This window comes from Thunnus thynnus, chromosome 3, assembly GCF_963924715.1.
Source record: "Thunnus thynnus chromosome 3, fThuThy2.1, whole genome shotgun sequence".
Lineage (NCBI taxonomy): Eukaryota > Metazoa > Chordata > Actinopteri > Scombriformes > Scombridae > Thunnus > Thunnus thynnus.
The window spans coordinates 24,690,054-24,712,922 of record NC_089519.1 but is presented as its reverse complement, the minus strand read 5'-3'; the positions used below and the strand labels follow the sequence as shown (position 1 = coordinate 24,712,922).

At 38.1% G+C, this 22,869-nt stretch overlaps 1 protein-coding gene across 1 annotated transcript; it reads left to right on the top strand.

The window, feature by feature from the left end:
* Positions 1-895: 895 nt before the first annotated feature.
* On the top strand, positions 896-21,105 carry si:dkey-27h10.2 (serine-rich adhesin for platelets). The gene is made up of 10 exons (XM_067584946.1): positions 896-1,082; positions 2,197-2,442; positions 2,636-2,734; positions 3,880-3,918; positions 4,030-4,109; positions 4,884-4,980; positions 5,081-5,167; positions 8,776-9,000; positions 10,599-10,689; positions 20,051-21,105. The coding sequence occupies exons 1-9, from the start codon at positions 1,049-1,051 to the stop codon at positions 10,649-10,651; spliced, it is 960 nt and encodes a 319-aa protein (XP_067441047.1). The 5' UTR covers positions 896-1,048; the 3' UTR covers positions 10,652-10,689; positions 20,051-21,105.
* Positions 21,106-22,869: the final 1,764 nt, after the last annotated feature.

The window sequence follows — 22,869 nt, the reverse complement described above, 5'->3', positions numbered from 1 at the left end:
TGATTACCACTGGCATGGGGAAATAAACAGTAATAAATGAACCTACAAGGCTGAGCACACCCTTACAACAACTCCACCCACGTAAGACAAGTACTGCTGACACACTTGCAAAAAGTCACCCACATATGCATTCAAAAAATCACAGGATTACAGATTTGTATTGCTTTCTTGCTATCATCACAATATCTTCTTCAGCACAAAAATGCCATAAGGTTTTGTCCTCTCTGCCCTCAACCATGTTATTTTTTTTTTATCTTTAACTAGGTGCAATGAAACTTAAATATATGACTTGTTTTGTGAATTTGTGAACCCTCTGTTTTTTTTTTTTTTTGTTTTTTTTACAATTTAATAGAGGGGAAGTAAATTTCAGTTAGTCTTACCTTTAGAAAGAAAAGAGGGCAACTGTCTCATCCCCATGTGGTGTCTTTCCCCTTAGTCACAGCGACATCTAGTGAGCAGAAAATAGTACTAACAGTGGACCAACAAACCTATTTTGAAACACTATCTGTTTTGCAAAAAAAGAAAAAGTCACACAATAGGTAAGTATACCTTTACCATGTGTTGCTTAGAGGAAATAAATTGAAAATATGAAATGATAAATGAATCCCCTGGGGATACATATTAGATAAAATGTTTCCTCTCAAAGGTTTTAAAAGCTGGCACAAATATTTAATATTTAATATTTTCACCAAAGGAATTAACACTAGATTCTCAGTGAGGCGATAAAGAAAAGTTAACAATAAGCATGTGTTTAATATTTTCACCAAAGGTGTGTTACTTCACATTGTTAGGTAGTGAGAGGAGAGTCAACGTGTGAGCATTTCCTCTCACTTATACTGTTTGAGCAACACTGTTCTCTGATGCATCCTGCTGTGGTCAGAGGCGTTGATCCTCTTTTTTGGTTCCTCTCAAGGCATGCAACACTCTTGGGCATTAATGAAGAAAAGCACCGTGTGAAAGCACCACCTTCAGGCAGAGAGTTTTGATAATATATATATCTCAACTTTGTAGCTTTTACCTACTGCTGTTGCCATCAAACAAACTTACAATGGCATCGATTGGTCCTTCCTTCTTTATTCTGGGTAAGGCTCTTTATATGTTTATGTGTGTGACTGAAATGCACCTGCTAATACTAACCTAAAAAGTTATTTTAGAACTAACAAAGCATTAGGTTGTGTTTTCAATGTAAAAGTGTTAAATTTTGCTCTGGTAAACCTTTACTCAAATGCTGGTTTTGGTAATTGATTGTAGTTTTCAATAATAAAATTTTTTAAAAAATCTATATAAATGCTTAATTTAATGAAAAATTATAACTGATGAATAACAGTGTGAAGTCAGAGTATTATATATTGTTCTTCAGGCAAATAGGGCCACACCCAGACATACATAGCTGGTTCCCTACAAGTTTTCTACTGTAGTTTGATGTTGCAGTGAATGGTTGATTAACATTACATAAAATAATTAATCCACAGTTAATGTTTGTTGAATCTGAAGTTGACGGTGACAAAGAAGTGAAAATTCCCTCTGTCTTAAAATAATATCCAGGTGCCCAAATGAACATTGAAAAAGATTTTTCTTGCTGTAATCATTCCTCCTGTTCACACTTACCTTTAAGAAATTGCTTCCTAATGCGCTTCCTAAAGTGATGGAGGACAAAAGGTATTCAAATGTTTATCTAAACTAATATGAAGCTTCAGTCGTCCAAATTAGTCAAATCAAGTGGATATCTTTCAAAGTTAAAATACTTTTAGTGCCATATTCCCTCTTTTTGTTATGGTCCTTCCACCATAGCTTAACAGGGAAATACTGTATGGCAAAATACAAAAAGGCAAATGGACAAATTTTAAATGACAAAACAATAACTTTGGAATATAACCACTTTATTTGTCTAACTCAGACTGCTGAAGCCTCATTTCATTTTAGCTTCAGATAAACTTTTAAATACATTTCTGCACAAAATGAGGGCTGTGTATTTTGGCCCCCATCAAGATCCCTTCCAAATGTGTAAACACATTTAGAGGGGATCTTGAAATGGTCAGTATGAACAGGAGGAATGATGACAGCGAGCAAAACCTTTTTCAGTGGGCACCTGACTATTGTTTTAAGACACATTTGAAAAATTGTGAATCTATCCTTTGGTTTTTTTTGGTGTCTGCCTATTGGATATTTTTGAAAATTTTGTCTCCTTTTCCGCAGGTGTCGTTATGGTTACTGTCATAGCAGCACAGACATCATCATCACCAGATATAACCGTCACAACAACAGAATCAAATGACCAAAACAGCAGCATGACCAACACAGTCTCTGTGAGTCCTTTGATCTCTGAAAAAACCTCCTACACCACCATCGCCATCAACAATACTGCCGACGTCACCAGTGAGCCTGGTAACCGTACCACAAGCATCAACTTCACCAGTACCATCGCAACTTTGACAATGAAAGGTGAGAGTTGTAATCTGAAATATTCATAGCCTCATGCGTGAACCCAGAAATGTTGGATTCCTCCTTTAAAAGCTAATTCTGATTGTGACCTCAAAACCAATCCATTTACCACGATGTCCTCTTTGTTTTATGATTGTGCTTGCTTGTATCACTGTTTTCTTGGGGAATAACATGCTTTACCTGTTTGATTCAGGGAATGAAGGCCCTGAATCCTCCAAATCTACCCAAAGCCCGATGACCACATCTACACCCCTCTCTGCTTCTCAAAGCACCCTCACAACAAAAGGCGAAAGTGAGTTAAAACTGCTGATGAATAAACCATATTCTACAATTTGGTGTTCCCTGATTGGCTTGAGGAATTGACTTTTTCACATTACCACAATTGCAATGAAGTGGCCACTAAATCTCTGACAAACATATGCCATTTATTGTGACTAGGAACCATACTCATAGCTTTGTGCCCTATAATGTGAGTTAGTTAATTATAGAAATCTGCTGTACATTCTCTCTTGTCAAATATAAATGTTAGATATACTGCAATATAATAATATTTTGAACTAACAATGGATCAAAAAACTATGTGTAATGTGATGGGTGTCACTTGTAGTGACAAAACCCACAGAGAAAAATCACCAAACTCCACAGTTCTTTTCATTTGAAGCATTTTAGCATCTTCCTTCTCCTTGTTTTGGCTTTATAATCTGCAACTTTGCTGTTTTGATTCACTTTCACAGCTCTTATCAACTTCCAACCTCATTAGAAAGCTGCTTTTAGTCCAAAAGCGCTGATAAACCTGTAAGCTACATGACAGTAAACTACAGATATACAGTTACAGATACAGATACAGTTGGTGACAGTTCGTGAATATAGCGGAGCATCTAGCAGCATCTAGTGGCATCAGAAATGGAATATAATATCCATAGGTATGTTTTAATTAGTGTATAATCACCTCCAACTAAGAATTGGTATGTTTTCGTTACCTTAAAATGAGCCCTTTATATCTACATAGGGAGCGGGTCCTCTTCCATGTAGCCTGCCATATTGCAAAGCCGTGTTTCTACAGTAGCCCAGAACAGACAAACTAAACACTGGCTCTAGAGAGAGCCTTTGGGGTTTTGTGTGAGTTTAGCGGCCACCATAAAGGGAGAGGGAGGAGGGAGATATTCACTTCGTTGCAATCTGCAACCTCACTGCTAGATGCCACGAAATCCTACACACTGCACCTTTAACAGAAACAGAAGCAGAGCTAAAAGATTAATGCAGATGTTGCTCCATGTCTGTTGGATGTATATGCAATTGTTTGCCAACCAGTTTGCCATATCAGCTTTGTTAGGTGATTTATGTGTCACTCATGTGTTCATCAAAACTTCATACACTGGTGGCACTGTTTGGTGTTTTCCTCTTTAAAAAAAAAACTTTCTTTTGTATTTCTAAAAGCTACCGAACATGGGAAGAACACTGCAACTGACCGCACTGGTGAGTTACCTTTATCTCAAATTATATCATAAGCAACATAATGATGCCTTTTCTGTGGCATCATTGCATAGTGTGAAACATTAACTAAACAATAACTATTACCACTTTAAGGCATTATCATCCTTGTCGTGATCATCATCGTAGCTCTTGGATTTGGAGTTGCCTGCTATTTTGCGAGGAAGAGAGGAAGGGTAAGTAGAGTAGCAATTCACTTTCACTACTAAACAAGGAATAGTTTGATATTTAGGGAAATACGCTTATTCACTTTCATTACAAGAGTTAGAGAAGACTGATACCACTCTCTTGTCTGTATGCTAAATATGAAGCTACAGCCAGGATATGGTTAGCTTAGCTAACTGGAATCAGAGGGAAACAGCTAGCCCGGCTCTGTCCAAAGGTGAAAAAATCCACTTACAAGCACCTGGAAAGCTCACTAATTAGCACATTTATAATTTGTTTGTTTAATCTGTCAAAAAATGTATAAAATTGACAAGTGTTGTTTTAACAGGGAGTTACATACTGAACTACTTTTTTGGCTTGGCACAGTGACTTCAATTAGCTATGTGACAGACTTTTTTGGCTTCACTGCACCTGCGCATGGCCTAATCCTGTAAAACCACAATTTCATCATTTTTACACTTTAGTTTTTTTATACATTAAAAAACAAGGTAAAATGTTTTCATTTGTTAACTTTAAAGGTGCTGGTAGGCAGATGTTTTCACTTTTGGACAGAACCAGGCTAGTTGTTTCCCTCCACTTCTAGTCTTTATGCTAAGCTAAGATACAGTACTGACAGCTGGCTGTAGCTTTATATTTAGCTTAGACATGAGAGAGTGCAGAGTGTGTGACAATCTTGTCACCTAACTCTCGACAAGAAAGCTAATAATGGTATTTCCTGAAAAAACTATTCATTTAATGTTGTGACACAAATGTCTGTGTATGTTCTGAATCCTCTCTTCCTACAGCGCTACTCTGTTGACTTCAACTCCAGACCAGATGAAGCCAACATCCCTCTCAGCACCATACCGTCTGAAATGCCTCCTGATAACGCACCTCAGAACGGTCAGTCCAACACACCCACTTACATCACCAGACACATTAACAAAAACCAAAAACCTCATGAATCTAAACAGATTCTGATTTCTCCATATAAACTTTCCAGGTCTGCAAACCTTTCAAAGTATAGAAACTAACGCGAAAGAGTCTCAAGAACCAGAGGCAAAACCTTTAGTACAGGAGGAGCAAAAAGGTGAGATCTCATGTTATTTTGTGTGTGTGTGTGTGTGTGTGTGTGTTGTATGAATGCAGTTTAGAGAAACAAGACCAAGCAGTTGCAAACAAAGTGTTGAATCTGAAAGGGTTTGTGGGTTAACTGTGTGATATTTTCCTTTTCCTCTTTCTTAAGATCAGTTAAACTGAATAAAAGGAAGTACAGTTCGTGACAGCTTGCTGCACCATAAATTAACACAGAGATTGTACACAAGAGATTCTTGCAGGCATATAGAGTATTTAATCCTGAGGAGAAAATGTGTTTTTCTACATGCATTGATTTAATACAAATACAAAATAAATAGTTAGATGTTTACTGTATGCCAAACAACTTTGTCAAATAAGAAATCATAACACTTTTAGGAATTGATTGTAAGCACAGTCAGTGTGAATTTTACAGGAAGGAAATCTAAAATTATGCACAGCTGAATGACTCACACAGGGCAAAAAAACAACAACAACCCTCACAAATAAATTCAGATCAGTTAAGGACTTCCACTGAAAATTTTGAAATGTCTGTGACGGAAAGTGTATTCACAACTGGCAAGTTCTTTACCCTGAGACAAGCTGAAAATGTGGCCTGCAGTACTCAAGTCCACCACTGGATGGAAATGGAAGCCTAGTTAACAAATGACTTGCCTACTCAGTTTGCCACAACTGCAAGCTTACACCTAACATCTTTTGCAGTGGTTGTTAAGCCTGCAGTAATTTTGCTATACAGTATTATCTGGCATTATTCTATACAGTTAACAAGTGATCACAACATGCCAAAGACTTTGTCTCTATATGATGCAGGTCAGTATTTTCATTTTGGTTTTTATTATTTGCCAGTTTAAAAGTTTAGGTTTAGCTAAGCCACAATATTTGTAAATGCCATATGATTACTCCCTAAATTATGCTAAAATTTTAACCAGGCATATGTTGGCATGCATTACCATACCTGCAGTCAAAAAAAGGCTTGATTGCATATTCTTTTCTTATTGTTTTGGCATTTTCTTTTGTCTGAGAGTGAATGATTTGTTCCTGTTTGAGTCAGTCAGGTCTTCCCAGGCTGAATTAGAAAGGCAAAAGGTACATTTCATGTCTGGACCTGCCTCTCTGCCTTGGGCCACGCTTTGTTTAAATGGACAGTGTTGATGGCCGCTTTGAAAAACAGCTACCTTTCAAATGGTTCGCTTCCTCTCATGGGAAAGTTATGATGAAACTTTGTCTTCAGGAGAATTCACAGTAATCAGAGAAGAGAGACAGATTTGTAATTGCGCGCCTGCTGTTTTGATTTAACTTGATGGCATGAAGACACATCTGATTTGGCTTATGACGACTGTTTCTTTCCCAGCATTCAGACTCATTTGTTTTATCTCAAGTGGTTCAATTTAAATGAAATGAACACTGAAGAAACCACCCAAAAACTTTGCAAATTGGATTCCATGATTACAAAACCTGTGTGTCAAGAAATTTCCCTGAACCCGGTCTTCTGCTGCACCTACTAGAGAGTTGAGCATGCAAGATAACACCAAAAATAACCACAGCTGAGCTTTACACAATAACCACAGCCTCAGCCAACTCACCTCATGGAAACACTCACAGTCTCTTCTCATCTTCATTGGCCTTTTGGTAACAGAAGAATGGTAGTCACCTCTTTTTTTAGAATCATTTGGGTAGTAAAATGTTTATGTGACTGTAATGCAATGAGCAACTATAATGTGAGTTGACTTCTGTATCACATTGAGAACTTGTTTTTGCATCAAAAGTGGAAGCTGTTTTCTCCAGTGATGTGTGGCATCTTGAAACCACAGAATGAGATAAGCATGAAAAGAGGTCTTAATGGAAAATCTACATCACTATGCAAAACAATGACTAGACTTAAGCAACACTGACAACTATTGAAATGTAACTGGAAAATTTGACTGTTAGTACCCAGAAACTCTGTTAGGTGATTGGCAAACTGCACAAAGCTGGTCTGATATGATTTTTACCAAAAAATACGAAAGTAACAAAAGAGGCAAACATATCAATAGTTAAGTTTTATCTCGGTGGAGTGCTCATTTGCAGGTGAAAAGTATTTCACTGCCACTATTTTGTAAATGGGCTCCATTTATATAGTGCTTTTATCCAAAGCTGCCATGTAAGGTGCTGCCTGACCATTGGGAAGGTGGGGTTTAGTGTCTTGCCCAAGAACACTTGTGAACAACATGTGAACAGGAGGAGCCAGGGATTAAACCTCCAACCCTTTGATTAGTGGATGACCTCCTGTTCTATTATCTGTGAGTGCTTCCAGTGAGTTGAGTGCTCATACGTTTCTTCCTCTTTATTTCCTTCTATTTAACCAGGTAAATGTCTCACTGAGATTAAAATCTCTTTTTCTATGTGTGTAGTTTTCTGGTTAAGACACATACCACATAATTGCAACATCTGCTGTTCGGTTCTGGCAGCGTACCTTTGTTGCATGTCGTTCCCTATCCCTCTCCTAGTTTCCTGTTATCCCTCTATTGTCACTAAATGATAAAGGCATTAAATGGGCCAAAAATACACTTTTTTAAATCTCTCTTTTTCTAGAGAGACCTGGCCAAGAAGACAGAAATTAAAACAAGATTAAAGACAATAGAAAACAATAAAACCAACATAAACAGACCAAAAAAACTATTTTACTTTACACACAGGATCATAGAGCATATCATTTAAGGTGCACATATAACACCATCCAGATAAATAAAACATTATGAGGGTAAGCAAGGTAAATATATGATATACTGTATATGCCTTTCTCTACTGTCGACCCATTTTGTGATCTAGGCTGATCAGGTGGGTGTATAGTTTGGAGAATTTTGCCCAGTACAGTAAAAAATTTCAAGTACTGAATGATAATGCTCAGCTGACAGTCAGGTCAAGGGTCTACCTTTGACAAAGAGTCTAGTCATCCTCCATAAACCAGACACACGTGATGATTTTCTGAAGGTTGGAGTGACAGTCGCCTGAGGAGCCATCTTAGTCATGGCAGAATTATGTCTAGAACAATGGTTACCTTCCTCTCCCCTTCGTCTCCGCTTTCCCTTAACCTAACCCTGGGTCAGATAATGATGGGGCTGCCCTACTTTCCCACAGCCTCCAACAGCTGCATGGCTGTGGCTCATTAGGAACTGGTCAGTAATCAGCCGCCTCATTACCAACATGGTGGCCCCCTCAAATGCCTTTGCCCAGGAGAAATCATCCCCCCCCTCCCCCCGACTGTCAGAGAGGGCAAAACTACTTCAGGCTGTATGAGTGAAAATGCTTTTGTCAAATGCCAAATACAGAACACAGGGACCCAAACCATAAATCTGCACTGTCATAGAGGTTTAGATGATGGAGAAATGTCTCAGCAACATTACACAATTAATTGATTGCAACAGTTTAACTTCCTATTGAGATCACATGGCGTGAGTTTTGGGTTTTTCCGATATATTCCAATATAACTAAGCCTCCACATAATGCTCTCATTGACATTAGTAATACTATAACTGGATTTTATATATATATAATAATATATTAAAATCATTAATGTTCTTGGGAACCTCTAAAAGAGCAATCTGCTTTTGTTGTCCTTCACAGCTGAGGCTGATAAATCTGTTGTTGATCCAAGCGCTGAGTCTGCAGACAGCTCTGGGGACAAACCCAAAGAGGATGTCGCTGAGCAGAGTCCTCCCGCACCTGTGGGGCCGAACCCGGAAGAGAAAACTGATGATGAAGGCATCGTCTCCAACAAGACCTCAGTGGAGTCACTGAAGGAGACAAATGAGAACAACAGCAACAATGCTGACGTGACTCAGAAGAAAGGTTGGTATTTAAAGTCCCCTAATACTCAAAAATGTGTTTTGCTTAATGTTATTTCACTTGAATGTTTGAGTTTCATTGTGCAGAATGATGCATGTGTGTCTGCTGTGCTCACCTTAAATCTGAGTTTAAGCATGTAAGTGTGATATGTGACATTACAGCTAGTTTGGAGCCAATCGTGGTGCAGTGGGCCACATACACTGAGAATGGACTTTAGGAGACATAAAGTGTCCATTAGTGAAACTTTTGAACACAGAAATATTTGCATATTCATAGATTTGGGATTTTTCAATGAGGAAGAAGGAGTAAATGGAATTTTAAGAATTTTTAACTTGTTAACAGAACTTTTTAACATGGAAAGAACATATAAGACACAAATTTTTATTACAAGCAGAGTACTTAAGTCTTAAAACATGTCTGGGGGGGATCTTTAATTACTCTTTACTCTCCAATTGTCCAAATGGTCCTCTTAGATTTTTACAACCTTCCACAGTCACACAGAGTTTACAGCATACACTCATCCACTGATTATACTGTATGTCTTCATCCACTCGGGGCTGAAGGTTGAGCAGTATCCTGTGCTACTGCTGTGACTTGCTTTGTTCATATCGTAGTTCCACCTTACTGCAACATATCTAATTTCAACACTTTTTCCACTAGGGTGACAAAAAAGAGAACTTACATCTATGCAGTCATTCTATTATTCTAATATTTTCCAAACCAAACTGTACTTTTGACAAAATCCAGTCCAGATCTAGTTGTGCATGTGAGCCACACCTAAAGAGTCTAATCTTCTTTCCTGTTCAGCTTTATGTTTGTAATCCTTGTTTCCAAGTAAAATAGGCCTTTTTCGCCGAAGACATTTTGACATGGTAGGAAAAACACAGGTGTAAATAATAAAATTAATGATGGCCGAATTCCTTAAGCTTAGTTTCAGGGACTTGGTATTCTGCATGGTGGCTCACTGTCACTCTGTCATGGCTCACTGGGACACTTGAATAGACCAGAGCCACCGTTAACGTTATTAGTAACACCTGTGTTTTTCCTACTATGATAAATCAAAATGTCTACAGAGGACAGCTGGCTGTGCAACTTCATTTTTTTTTTGCAAACAGAAAGCTGTTTTTGCATTATCTTTTTTTTTCACTAAATTAATATGTTCTGAGCAAGCTGTAATTAAAAATTAGTGATCGAAGTTACTGTTGCACATACAGTACATAAAGAGTTTTCAAGTAATGCTTAGCAGTGGAATCAAATTACTTGTTTTAACCATTCATTTATTTGTTTTACATTTGATATTGTATTCAATATTGGAAACTATCCTTATTGATATCATGATAACTGAAACTGTGTTACCCATGAAAATTGAGTTAATTCTACCAGTGATTATGAATACACTGATTCAATAACACGTGTGTTTACTATACGAGCAACTGTGTATCATGTCCCATAACAACAATGTACATTTTTATGCCTTCTTTTGAACCTCCATCACTAACCAACCTGAATTTGTCAGTGGGACCAAGTGTCTCTTTGAGTTTTACATTCTGATTCTCAAGCCACTGACTGTTAACCTCTTGCTTGTTTTGTCTTTTGAACAGATTGGAAGTTTACAAATGTCTTTTGGGAAGTTTCCCTGGACAACCCGGTGTGAGACATCTTTGCCTTTCTGCTCTGGTCTTCAGACACGTGGTAAGATCACACTGGACAGACTGCTCTGCTGCAGCTGCTTCACCGCTCAGCCAGCTCAGGTGTTAGTAAAGGGAAAACCCCCACCACAAATCCCAGTCCACATACGACCACTGGGAGTGCTGTGTTACAGCTCCGTATCCTGAATTAACATATTAAAAATAGAGGAGTCATAAACAATAAATCTAAAGTTATAAAATGTCACTTTGCCTTTTGTAAATCACTCTGACGTCCAGTGGTTTATAAATATGCACTATAGAAGCTGAATCCAAAAGTGAGGCTGACTGCGAGAGATAGTATCACAACATGCAGTATATCCTTCTTCTGATCTGTTTGTTTTTACTTTTTTAACGCTTTTCTGACCGAGTTATTTTAATTGCACCTGTGAGAGTTTAGCAACTACAGGTCCATTTTCTCTGTGAGTCAGAAAAAAAGCCTTTGCTCTTTTATTTTATTGTAAGAAGCACAATTATGTCCTGGTGAGCATGGAAACTGAAATCATATCTTTTCTATCCAAATGACCCATTTCTGCAGCAATGCTTAGCTTCATACCTTCATCCTTATGTTGCCTTCTGGTTGCTCTATCTTCCCTTGGTGAATGAGATTCTTCTCACACGAGTAGTAACACGGGCCCTCTCAGTCTAATCATCATGTGCTTCAGGATGTAAGGCCCACATTTGCACCTGCACTCCCTCCCTGCCTCTCTGCTTAGAAACACTCAGGGACGGAGCCCAAGGCCCAAGGAATTCACACTGCTCTTAACAGCTGATGATAAGCTCACATCTGAGAAGCTAACCGCTCAGATGTTCAGTGTTAGCAGTCACGGATCATCTCCCTTCTCACAAAAACACCAGCTTCAGAAATCCCAAGCATCTCAATTTCAGCAGAGGCAGTCTGTTTTCTTTCTATAAAACTTAATGGCTGTTCACATAGTGAGAGGAAGGCTGTGTCTCAAGTGACTGTTGCATCTTTTTTAGATGAAGTGTATCTTGCTGTATTTGTATCTAATGGTGTTAAGTGTAGTATAGTAGCAGTATAATTGAGATGGATGGTGGCCCAGGCCCTTCTACATGCAGAAAATGTTTGAATAAGTACCAGGAACTTTAAACTAGAGCTGTGGCAAGCCCTTTCTTCAATTTACTAAAGTTGTCTTGGAAGATAAAGTTAAAATAACTCTGAGTGTATTTTATGAGGTTAAGTTAATTATCACAAAACAAGCCCACAAAATGTGGGTGGTTATGCAAAGCAATATTTTGTAGTTTCAGTCTCTTTGGTCAGTGATTTGTAGTCTCTGATAACCACTGACACCACGTAATGTAATAGTTGAGCAAAACCTGCAAGTAAGCTGTCAAACATGCTATTGATATGGATTTGAATTCCTTGTTCCTGATAGAAAACCACCAGGAGTGATTAAGATTAAGATTACTTTTCCGAGCAAAATGTATACATATTTCACTTTGCACCATCGTCTGAGTGATTCTCCTGTGAATATGCACAAATAGTTTTATAGAAAATTCATTGGAACCATGTAAAGCACATATCTGGTGAACAAAAAGTTCACTTGCAAAGCCAATGATTTAGATCAATTTCAGACATTTATCATCTGTAGTCTGTAAGAGATTTTTAAACTCCATATAACAGAAAGCATCCTCTAAAATAACACAATGAGCACACGTTGTAAAACAGTGAATAACGCAATTTTAAAAAGAGCAGAGAAAAAGAAAAAGTGAACTCTTCACTTATTCCCACCTGGTTTAGGTAGTGATGAGCAAGCTGGAAGCTGAAGTTGAAAGGCTGCTCGTCATTCTGCGACGCAGGATAATAGATATGAGCCGACAGGTCATAAACTAAAGCAGCATAATTAGACCTGGAACTTCACTGTGTTATTTTCCAGTCAGAGCTTAGCTTTCATGTTTGATGGCTAATGTTGGAGGAAACTGTCTTTACCGCCTGGGATGAATATTTCACAGTGAGGAGGAGGCAAGTGAAAGAGAGTGACGGACTGAGAATTAACTGTTTGAGACAAACGAGGCTAGTAGTTAGCTGGAAGCAGCTTGTTTTATTTGCACAGTCTCTTATTGGAAGGGGCTACGGGTGCTGGTTCAGAGACAGGTCATTGAGACGAGGAGGGTCACAGATCTGAAGCTGAAGGTTATAGTTTGTCTATCATGAGCTTTAGAAACATAAATGTTATTGAAGTGAGTAAAATATTAATAGATTCACTTTATTTTTTAGGTGTTTGTGTCTTTTTCCAGCACAAACAGCACAAGTCATTTCCTTGAGCAATATTGCCAATGTAAATACAAATTTATGGCCAACAGGATGACAATGGCGCATGTGGTAAATGCAGGATCTTTATCTCAGTAATAACAGTGAGAGAAAACTTCCTGCTTGCGAGGTTTGATGTGGTTCAGACGGGTAGGTCGGCCATTACACCTGGGTAGCTTTACAGGAGGGAGGGACTGTCGGAAAGTGCAGACTGACACTCCTACTAGAAGAGAACAGCTGGTGGAGGCTGGTTCTGCCCCTTCCTCCTTACACTTCCTACCGCAAGCCATCAAGTTTTGGTCAAGAAATTGAGAACTTAAGCTTGCAATTGCGATGTTGTGAAGATAGCTATTACACTTGCATCATTACAGGCTTGCATCTGTAGTATGGGCTGAACATGCAGTTTTGAAGCTGGTGTGTCATCGTTACTTTGGGTTTTTTTTTCATGTGAATATCTTATCTTTGCGTGTTCTAACACAAACCAAAAGATTTTCACCCAACAGTGATGACATGTAGGTGTGGTTAGTGAAAAGTGTTTACATTGCAACTTTAAGTGTAGAGGAAGAGGTTATTTGATTCTCCATGTTCCGGTGTTTAAGTGTTGATAGCGCTTGGATGGCATCATGTCAGGACTGGATTAAAATGACTCAACAATAAGACAGTGTCACTCAGCATTAGTATTAGTCACAGAACAGTTGACATTGTTTTGTTATGCAATATTCTTGCGCAAATATAAGCTAATGACGACCTATATTCACAGCCTTAACATCACTGCCACTTTTTAAAGAGGTAAATTAGAAATAAAGTCGTCACCTCTGAGAAGTTTGATTCATTCTTGTCAGTGTTTTGGGATATACAGCGATACTTAGACACACCCTCATTCGGGCAAACACACACCAGTAGGCATTCATTCAAACAAACATACACATGTGGTTGGTAAGATACTGTATACAGGTGTAGACACAGAGTATTCATCTCAGAAAGGGGAGGTATGTGTATTACGACGGACGTTTTTTAATGACTAAACATTTTATTCGGGATGCATAAATGTGGACATGAGGTTTAATTTATGTCCAGGTCACTCAGGGGCTTAATTAATTCCATTTAAAGCTTCATTTATTGATTTTTTTTGTTGTTGCTGAAAACAAAATATGATCACCTCCTAAAGTTGTAATGGTTGAAGAATTAGCAAATAGTTGCCTTTTTACACGTTCAGCAGACATGAAGCTACATTGGCATTTATCGGATTTGTGTTTCTGAGTCCAATACTCAGTCTCCTTTAAGTGCTTGTTTTAAATAAAAAATATTGATTAATGAAGCTTTACATTTCCATCCTCTAAAGCAATAAACAGGTACAAGTTTCTTGGAATCAATTTGTTATTTTAAACAATTGGCCAGCAAGCCCATATTTTATGTTCCTATCTATATTTTATCAAAACAAAACTAAATCACTTGTCAGGAATTCCTTTGCAGGAACGGAGCTGTTAGACGTGCAACATCCTGTGGTGGAGGTCATGTTGAACACAAGGTTCAATTTCACTTGTTAAAGTATTTGTAAAAAATATTTAAGAGTCATTCCAATCAGTTACGGGACAAAATATAGAGAGAATAAATCTGTCAGTTGGGTTTTGGCCTTTGACTTGGCCTGAGGATTCCACTCTTTTTAAACATATTACAAAGTGTGCACCAAACAAAATGGACAAGGAGATGAGTTGATTGTTTTCCAAACAATTTCAGTGAGTTTGTTTTGAAACTGAGCCCCTTATGAGGTCACAGTATGCTTTTTTTAAAAAGCCTCAGACATTGACAAACAAGGTCAACATGATCAACTTTAAACTGAAACCAACACAGAACTTTTCAGCGTTGTGTCATTGCAAACATACAGCAGAGAGATGGGTGTGTTGTTGATTTGACATCTTCCTCTGTGTCTGTATGCACACTGTATGTTCACCTTATGTCAGCTTCCCATCTCATGGCTCCTTATCAAAACCATGAGGCGTGTCCTCTTCCTCCTTCGGTTCCTTGACCTGCTGAGGCTTCTGGTTGAAGTCCTTTCCAAAGGTTGTAGGTCATGCAGTCCTAATTAAAGGGTACACAGTGACTGCTAGGAGAATAATGTAGCTTCAATGTCAGAGTCAACTCGCTCACATTCTTCGCCTGTCATTGAGCAAGTCTCTGCAGAATCTGCAGGATTTGCTGTGGTTGCTGTGGTGTGTAGCCTAAACCAGCATATATTTCATCAAGGAAGTCCACTGCACATGACAGAACCTAAAAAAAAGGAAACAATATCTGCTAGAAACATACAAGAAGACATGAAAAACTATTTACTGGCTGTAAAGTAGAACTTACAAGTTGTAACTAATAGCTGTATTGCTTCTGTGTTTAATAGGTCAGGTATAAGCAACTTTTGGGTTGCCAGGTTGTGAAAAGTACCTTTGGCTGGTCTGCAAGTCTACCATGAGTTTATAATTTAAAGTAATGATGATAATAATAAGCTATATATCTGCAAAAAGGCTATATTCGATGAGACTTCCTGATGCAATAAGAAGATAAAAAGACAAAGTGTCATTCCAGAGCAGGAATGACAACCTGGCAACCCAACATTTGCTCTGATTAATAGCTTATAAGTGGCCTATAAAGCATAAGTAGATGATTAATTAATAAAGCCATGAGTTGTGACTCGTGAACTCTTTATAGAGGGTGACTTATTAGAAAATGGTCCTGAAGCAAGATAAAAGAAAGAGATCTTCTAAAAGACTACTTTCCCTTTTGCAACAACCTATATCATTTTATTTTAAGAGATGTCAAAGTATGCCAGGCCTTGACCTATTTACACCATAGACATTTTACAACAAGAGTGTCAAATTTTCTGGATTCTTTCTTTGTACTTCAGTCCATGCTTTGGCAGGTGGCCCGCAAAACATTTACAGGGTTTCATTTAGTAGTGCATGTTTCGCTTCTTTACACCATGCTGCACGTCTCCCCACAAAGGAAAAGGGTGGGAGGGGGGTACATAGTGAAAACAATTTGTAGAGAATACAGAAATAGAGTCAGCACTCAGCAAACATATCACCAGCGGGCTACATGGAGTCAAAATGGATTAACTGTGAATGATGGGTTAGGTTTGACATTTGTTGTCTCTTTGAGGAAACAGCTGTATGGTTCTTCTAAAACTAATGACAAGTTACTGTTGTACTGAAATTTGTCATCATCATCCGGTGCACAAGCCTCTTAAACTTTGTTTATGTTGGTTATTCCGTGGAGACAGGATCAGATAAATGTTTACATTTTTTGGATTTGAGAACTAAGAAATCAATTATCTCCAAAAATGTGTGAGTGTACAGGTATGTAAGCTGCATAACGCATCAGTTATTTATATGTTCATTGTAAAATAAATCAGGATATAAGCTCGGATGTGCATTAACAATCCCTGACTTATCTAGATATTTTTCATGACTAGAATTTAAAAATTCATAAATTACATAAACCACTGTAATGAACCAGACTGAGAGTCTGCATCCATGCTAGCAGCTCTGTAAGGTTGTACTTCATGCATCAGAAGTCGTGCTTTCAGCTAAACACTAACCTCAGCATGTTAGCATGCTCGCAGTGACAGTGTTAACATGCTGATGTTTAGAAGATAATGTTTACCAGGTTCACTATCTTAGTTTAGGCTGTTGGCATGCTAACATCCGTTAAATAGGACTAAACTAAGTTTCGTTGAGGCTGATGGGAATGTCATTAGTTTTCCAGTTATTTGGTTATAAATTAAAGTATTGGACAAACTGAAATTTTGACTTGATGATAGCACTAGAGGAAGTCCATCCAATTTTTCGTCTGAACCAAAAATATCAACCTGCTGGTAGGGATAGATAAAAGTCAGGGGATCACCGAAGTAATTAGGATACATCCTCTGGGAATCACAAATGTCTGTGCAAAATTTTGTTCCAGTCTATCAAGTGGATGTCAAGCTATTTCATTTAAAAGGTGAAAATTTGACCTGCTGGTGGCCACGAAAGAAAAATCAGGGGATCACCACAGTCGCTAGCATGTTCCTAGCTGACAAGCATGTTAGCCTTTAGTTTGCATTATCATTAGCTCTTGGGAGCTCCTTAACTCTATGGACCTTGAATCTGCACCAAAATGGCAATCCATCCAATAGTTGTCGAGATATTTCAAACTGGACCAAAGTGATGGACCAGCTGACTGATCGATAGACTAACGTTGCCACCCCTAGAGCCATGACACAAGCATGGCTAAAAAAGTTAAAGTTTTCACTAAAAAGATGAGCACAGCATACAGATGCAACTGCTTTCATGACCATGTGCCCAGATCCCAAAACGTCTTTCGATGACCTGCGACTCCCCTAGAATGTAAAACCCAATGAGGTCTATAGTTGCAGGGACAGTTTCCTCTCCTGCTGTCCTCTCTAGGCTGGTTTAGACATTCCTGGCCTGGCTTTGTGCAGTTGGCCGAGCTGCTCTGATCAAGAGGCCCGCTGACAGACGGACGTTCATTCACCTGCTGGTATCGCCTCCAGCATCGGCTCCACATTCCTCCGGCAGCGTCAAACTGTCAGAGTTACACTGTGGCTTTATTACATCTCTGTCTCTCATCATTCACACACAGTTTAAAGCAAGTTCAGGTGGAATCTCAGATGATGTTGAATGAAAGTTCCTAAAAATCATAAACTAAAAATGTTCCTAAAAAATGTTCCCTTTCATGTGATGAGGCTTGCTGTGTGGACTTATTTGGTGCTGAAACATTTATGAGAAAACAACGAAGAAGAACAGTCATAAAATCTAAGAATGGTCATAAAATCCAAGAACGGTCATAAAATCTAAGAATGGTCATAAAATCTATCTAAAGTCTGATCAGTATATTCCACACTACATTACACCACCAGGCTTTAATGAGTACAAGGTAACAGGTGGCAATGCCTGAAAACAATCCAATGCTCTAAATTTGATGGGGTCTCTAAATTTTATTTGCCGCAAGGTCATTTGCTGTTTTTTTCTTGTTGTTGGTGGTTTTTTTGCATTGCTAACCTTAAAGTGGCACAGCTAAATTCATCAGCTTGCCTACAAATTATATCTTTTTTCTCTGTACTGGGCTCAGTCTCCCCTGGCAATTTGTTCTCAGGTTTGTGCAACATTTCATTCAATGACGTGTTGTCGAAACGAAAGCTCTCTTAGCTGGCAGTATGGTTAGCTTGATTGCTAACAGGACAATAATGTCAAAACACGTTTTGTACCATCAGCTCCTGTCTCGTAACTGTCTGCAAATCATTCCTCATGTATGGAGCCGTTAATTTTCCGACAGAGGAGGATTAAATAAAAGTACAGCACAGCCAATAAGCTACAATAGCTTCCTGCATTTGAACTCTCTGTTCCCTCAAAGGTCAACAATTTCAATGCAGTATGCTACTGGTCAACAGCACAAATTTGCATGTCAAAGTTGAGCTAAGTTGAACTCAACATGAAAAAGTACTTGAAAGTGTATTGTGCCCCCACAAGCGAATTCACTGATTGTGGCAATATCACTTGAATGAAGTCATTTCGCTGCAAAATTTTGCTGTTTTAACTCTGATATTGACCCAAACTAAAACTTAAACCTGAACATAAATCTAATCCAAACCTGGACCTGACCCCATTTCAGTAACACTTCTGAAATGAACGCTAAATTAGACACAGAATATCTAAATATTTTTACACTATTGTGTTAACCACCTTAAGCTCATTTTAAAAGACACAATATGATCACTTGTAGCTGAACTATTCTGGTTACGACACATTTTTGTTATATTAGCATTACTTTAATACTTCTAGGATGTTGTTTCTTACATGTTAGATATTTACTTGAACCAATATTCAGATTATTTGCTGCTGAGACATAAATCTGAATCTTGTCTCCCTGTGAACAAACATACGTCTGCATTCTAGCACAGGAAACTTAACCTTGGAGTAATCAATCCGTCAGGTCTGATGCATTTTATCGCTCCAGTTGTTTCTCCTTCTGTTTTTGTACACACCCCTTGTCCAGTCAATAGCCGCAATAAAGACATCCATCACTGCACAAAACACATACAAGTTTCTTTCAGTGACACATAATGTAATGTTTGTGTAGTGTATTGTAATCATGTGTTTATGTGTCTAATGTCTTGTTATTTCCGAGTTAAATTATGAAAATTGTTTTTCTGATTAAAATGTTTCCTTCAGATTAAAATGGGAGAAGAAAAAAGAACACTCAGAGTTTAGAAGAAACATCAAACCTAAAATGGTTTTAAAAAACTCTCATTGTTTTACCTGAATGGCATTTGTGAGTTTTTGCTTTTTATGGGTGACTGAGAAGGATGAACATCCTTGCGCAGGATTCAGTTGAGCATTTTCTTACACAAAACTAAATCCCCCTTGGAATGCTCAGTCTTTCAGCAGCCAGGTCTCACTATAGTGGCTAACTGGTCTCCACAGATTCCTATCTCTACCTGTGGTTCAAGTCAGCACAGCCATATAGACTATGAGATCAATGTGAAGTCTTACCTGCAACCTGAACCTCAGTAGTCACATTACTGGTCTAAAACCAAACTCCTTTATATTGGAAGCAGTTTGGATTAACTCGGGTCAAATTTGAGATCAGGGGTTGTGAGAACAAAATACCTCTTTGAAACAATACAATTGGGTTTGAATGATAATGATGTTAAAGTGAAATATATCAGTAGGGAATAAAACCTGTTGAAAGCATTAGCAGAGAGAAATAACAGAAATAATTAATTACGTCTTTATTTAGACAAATATTTGGATAAATCCAAAGATGAACCCTCCCAGTGCTGCTGTTGCATCATCCTCGGGGACTGCACTGGTTTGCAGGAACTTACTGGTCAAGCATAAATCACATCAATAGACATGGAGTGGGATTATGTCAGCTATCCTTTTCCTCAAACAGATGTTTCTCCATTGAGGTCAAAGGTCATGGCAAAGGCCACATAAACTTGACCAAAGCAGAAGTTACAAGTGGAAAAAGCAGGTGACTGCAGGACACGTGACTGTGGGACAGGATGCTTTGTTTTCATTGTTCTGTGCCGTTCTTTCTTTTTCAGATCGAAGAAAGACTCATAAACTCAAGTGACCGCAGTGGAAGAAGAAGATACTTCTGTTCATGCTGTGTGAGAAATTTAGTTCGCCTCCTTCCTCCTTCAACAAATTTCTTGTAAAACAGCAGCTTTTTGAAGTTAAATGTCAGCTGAGCTCAGCTTTTTACTGATTTTACTGAACAGACTTAGCGTGTATTGTGTAAAAGATTTACTGGATTTAGAAAACTAAATGTTCATATTTTTGGTACATGATTACAATATGGTAAATGGACTGCACTTATATAGCGATTTCTAGTCTTCCGACCATTCAAAGCACTTTACAATACATGTCAACAATCACACACACAGTCATACACTGATTGGAGAGGCTGCCATTCAAGGTGCCAACCTGCTCATCAGAATCTAATCTAATGCACACACACACACACATTGCTGGCGCAGCCATCAGGAACAATTTGGGGTTCAGTATCTTGCCCAGTGACACTTCAACATGCGGACTGGAGGAGCTGAGGATCGAACCGCTGATCTTCCGATTAGTGAACGACCTGCTCTACTTCCTGTGCCACAGCCGCCCATATGGTATACTTATAAGATTTTTAAGATGTTATCAATGGCATTCTAAATGCCTGATAAATAATGTAAATACATTAATGTTAAATTAATCAGCAATGCAATGCAGTGCAAGTGTAAATACAAGATTTGGCAGTGTGTAGTATATTATATTATTTTTCAATGTGGGCCCACAAGGCAACCACATATTTGTCTTTATTTTACTAATGTATTTTTTTTGTGTCCACATGACATTATTTTGGAAATTATTTGTCAAATATTATAATAATAATCATAAGAACAATATAACACACATAGGTTAGTCAGACTTCATTTTCTTTTTGGTTAAATTCACAGTATAATGCAATGTTATTTTTGTAGATTCTGCATTTAACTTTTCCATATTCTTCCCTGTCAGCTATCCTGCATTAAAGTATCAAAATTTCAGTTACGCTGAAAAATTGCTGTGATGTAAATGTCATTTGAATGTATTAAACTGAAACAAATTGTAACTGTGCCTTTCATTTCTTATCATTATTATGTGGCAGTCATTTTTGGTTTGTATTGTGGTCTTGATCAATCCTGTCCTCACTAACTAACTAAATTATTCTCATAATGTGACCAACATATCATTGTATATTCCTAAAAGGCCTGTGATAGATATACTTTACGACTTGACATTTTTCCTCTGTTTTTTTACATGTGATATTTAATCTGATACTTTGTGTGTAAAAACTAAAAGCATCCTTTTCAAAATGACACCCTGTAACCACCAACAAACTATCTACAGTGGAGCCTTATCCATAAATAGAAGCTGTTGTGGAATATACAGTTTACACAGTATGTACAGACAGCCACTGAAATATTTGAATAACTTAGCATTAATTTGCTTCTTTGACCTGACAAAATAATTATCGGGTTAATTAGCATTTGTAAAGTCTAACATACTGTATCTCTCCTGCTGACTTTTACCAACTGTTCTTTTGATCGCCCCCCTGACTCATTTTACTATAAGTGCAAACATGAGCTCCAGGTGCAAACACATTTACTTCAAAGTGACACCGTTAAAAGACAGGAATCCCGCGACACTGTGCTGCACACATTCCTGGTTCAGTAGCCAGCTTTCTCTTTTTGGAGCCGTTGTTGTCGAGTAGTAGCTGTGTAATAAGGTCATTATCGGTGCTAATGAAACCTTAAAATTAGACTTATTAGATGGAGGGTGAGTTATGTTTTTATACATTTATGTCTATGTGAATAAGATAAAACATTCATTTTCTATTTATTAGACAATAAAGTACAATTAACTATCATGCGACCTCACCACAAAAGGACTAGCCTATATATATTTGGTGCCTGTTTAATTTCATGAGGCATATAATATTTTTATAATTTCCGTCGACAGTGATGTGTTTCCCAGTGTTTGGGTTTGATCCAGCTCTATATCCAGCCTGTTTCCATGAGCTTCCACTCTCCTTTAAAGACAAGTGAGAGCGCTTGCCTATATCAGTCTGCCCGCAGGATGCTTTAATCCACCATTAAGCAGATGAAATGTTGCACTGAGCCTGCGGTGCAGCAGTGACGGCAGGAGCGGTTCTAAAATTTGTGCGCGTACCCCCTCAACCCTGACCACAGTCATGGACACCCTGCACCAAACCACCCAGTGCAGCAGAACACAAACCTCTTCCTCCTCGGAACTGGATCCAAATGTCTCAGGTCTCAGTATCCTCTATTTATACGCTGTGTATATTTACAACAGGCCGGATGATTAGCATGCTAGCACTTATTGCGAGAGCAAAGAGAATGTAGGAGCAATCTTCTTCGGCTATTCTAAGGAGACAAGGAGTTTATCGGGGGTGAACCGGGCAAGAAAGCAGTCAAAGCTTGTTTTCAAAGAACTACTTTTCTGAGTAACTTCACACATTCTGCAGATTATCATTTCTCTTTTAACCTCGATTCAATCAGGTAATCTCATTGAGTTGACGTCTCCTTTGTAATAAAAACTTGAATACAGCTGGAGAACACAGCATGAACAGAGAGAAAACAGTTCAGTCACAGATATGAAAACATATCAAAGAGAGCATCAAACACAAACATCTCTAATATCGTTCTTCATTAAAGATTAAAATCACCTAATGCGGTTAGATGTTCCAAGAATTCTTTGTAATTCATTATATTTCTTTAATGCAAGTTAATGGGAATATATACATGTAACTACAAATGTTGGTCTCCCCTTGTTTCCAGTTTGTATATCTACAGTCACTAACCATTAAAGACAA